This window comes from Octopus bimaculoides, chromosome 18, assembly GCF_001194135.2.
Source record: "Octopus bimaculoides isolate UCB-OBI-ISO-001 chromosome 18, ASM119413v2, whole genome shotgun sequence".
NCBI lineage: Eukaryota > Metazoa > Mollusca > Cephalopoda > Octopoda > Octopodidae > Octopus > Octopus bimaculoides.
The window spans coordinates 16,802,187-16,803,388 of NC_068998.1; the positions used below are offsets into that span (position 1 = coordinate 16,802,187).

Genomic DNA, 1,202 nt, shown 5'->3' on the forward strand with positions numbered 1-1,202 from the left:
AGATACTTCTAGTTTTAATTATAAAATAAAATAGCATTCATAGAAGCAGGTATCAATATTTGTGGAATATTGCATTAGTAAAAGTCTGGAATTCATTTGTGAGTGAGACAGTCATTTATTATTTTCTCTCCTTAACAAATCCCAAATGTCATGATATATTGTAGGAATTTTCCGAAATTTGACTGATCAGCACTACGTAGATAAAATGGACATGGATGCAGCTGTTAATATTTGCGACGAATTGTTACCTATAGAAATAAACATTGTGAATTTCTTACATGCTACCTGTGGACATTTTCGACAAGCCATCACCAAGCTGAAACAGAATGCAGAGGAAGACAATTCATCTTTTTTAAGCACTGGTTCTCCACGTAAATCAGCAGTCCGATTTGCAGACAGCAGTGAAAGGTGAGCTCTATAAGGTTGTCAATTTTGTTTCCCTTTAACAAACATCATGATGTTAAAATGTGTAAGTACAATTTCTAGAATTTATGTATTTGGTGTAAAATATTGCATGTACCATCATCAACTTTTGACGTCCGGTTTCCATGCCGGCATGGGCTGGATGGCATGACGGGAACTGGCAAGACTAAGGGCTGCACCAGGTTCCATAGTCTATTTTGTTTTGGTTCCTAAAGCTAGAACCCTTCCCAATGCCAACTGCTTTACTGAGTGTATTGGGTGCTTTTTATGTGGCACCAGCACCCACAACAATACTTTTCACATGGCACCTTGGTTTTAGGATCTCAATTCTATTGTGGTGGGCAGGTTTTCTTGAGTACAGCAATGCACCACATGGGGTGAAGAAATCCCATGGAGGTGGGATGCAGAGGGTTTGCAGATCAGTCCCTCTGCAGAGCTTGACATCATATTGGCCAGTAGGCAGAAGGCCATCAAGTTGGCTTTGGAGGTTGTGGATATGTTGTTTCAAGGTGGCTGTGGATCAGGACGTGCAAGTCTTGAAAGTGGCAGCGTTACCTAGGGTCGTGCTAACTAGACACAATCTGGGGCTTGATCAATGCCCTAACCAGGTTGGGTTGCCTGAGTGAAGGTGTCTCATGTTGAAAGACTTGGAACTCCTAATGATCTCCAGGAAACATTATTAACAATGTCTCCATTTGCATCACAGGATAATCTTTTATCAAATGACTGAAACAAGTAAAAGCTAAAATATCTTTTAGCCATTTCGGTCATTTGATTGT

The 1,202-nt window shown here is 40.2% G+C and overlaps 1 protein-coding gene across 1 annotated transcript in view; it reads left to right on the forward strand.

Annotated features, from left to right (window-relative positions):
• The window catches only part of LOC106871186 (KICSTOR complex protein SZT2), a 102,669-nt gene that overhangs the window by 92,742 nt on the left and 8,725 nt on the right, over positions 1-1,202 (forward strand). Inside the window, exon 26 of the mRNA XM_052974313.1 lies at positions 165-408. Within this exon, the coding sequence (XP_052830273.1) occupies positions 165-408 (244 nt within the window). The remainder of the gene's footprint in view (positions 1-164; positions 409-1,202) is intronic.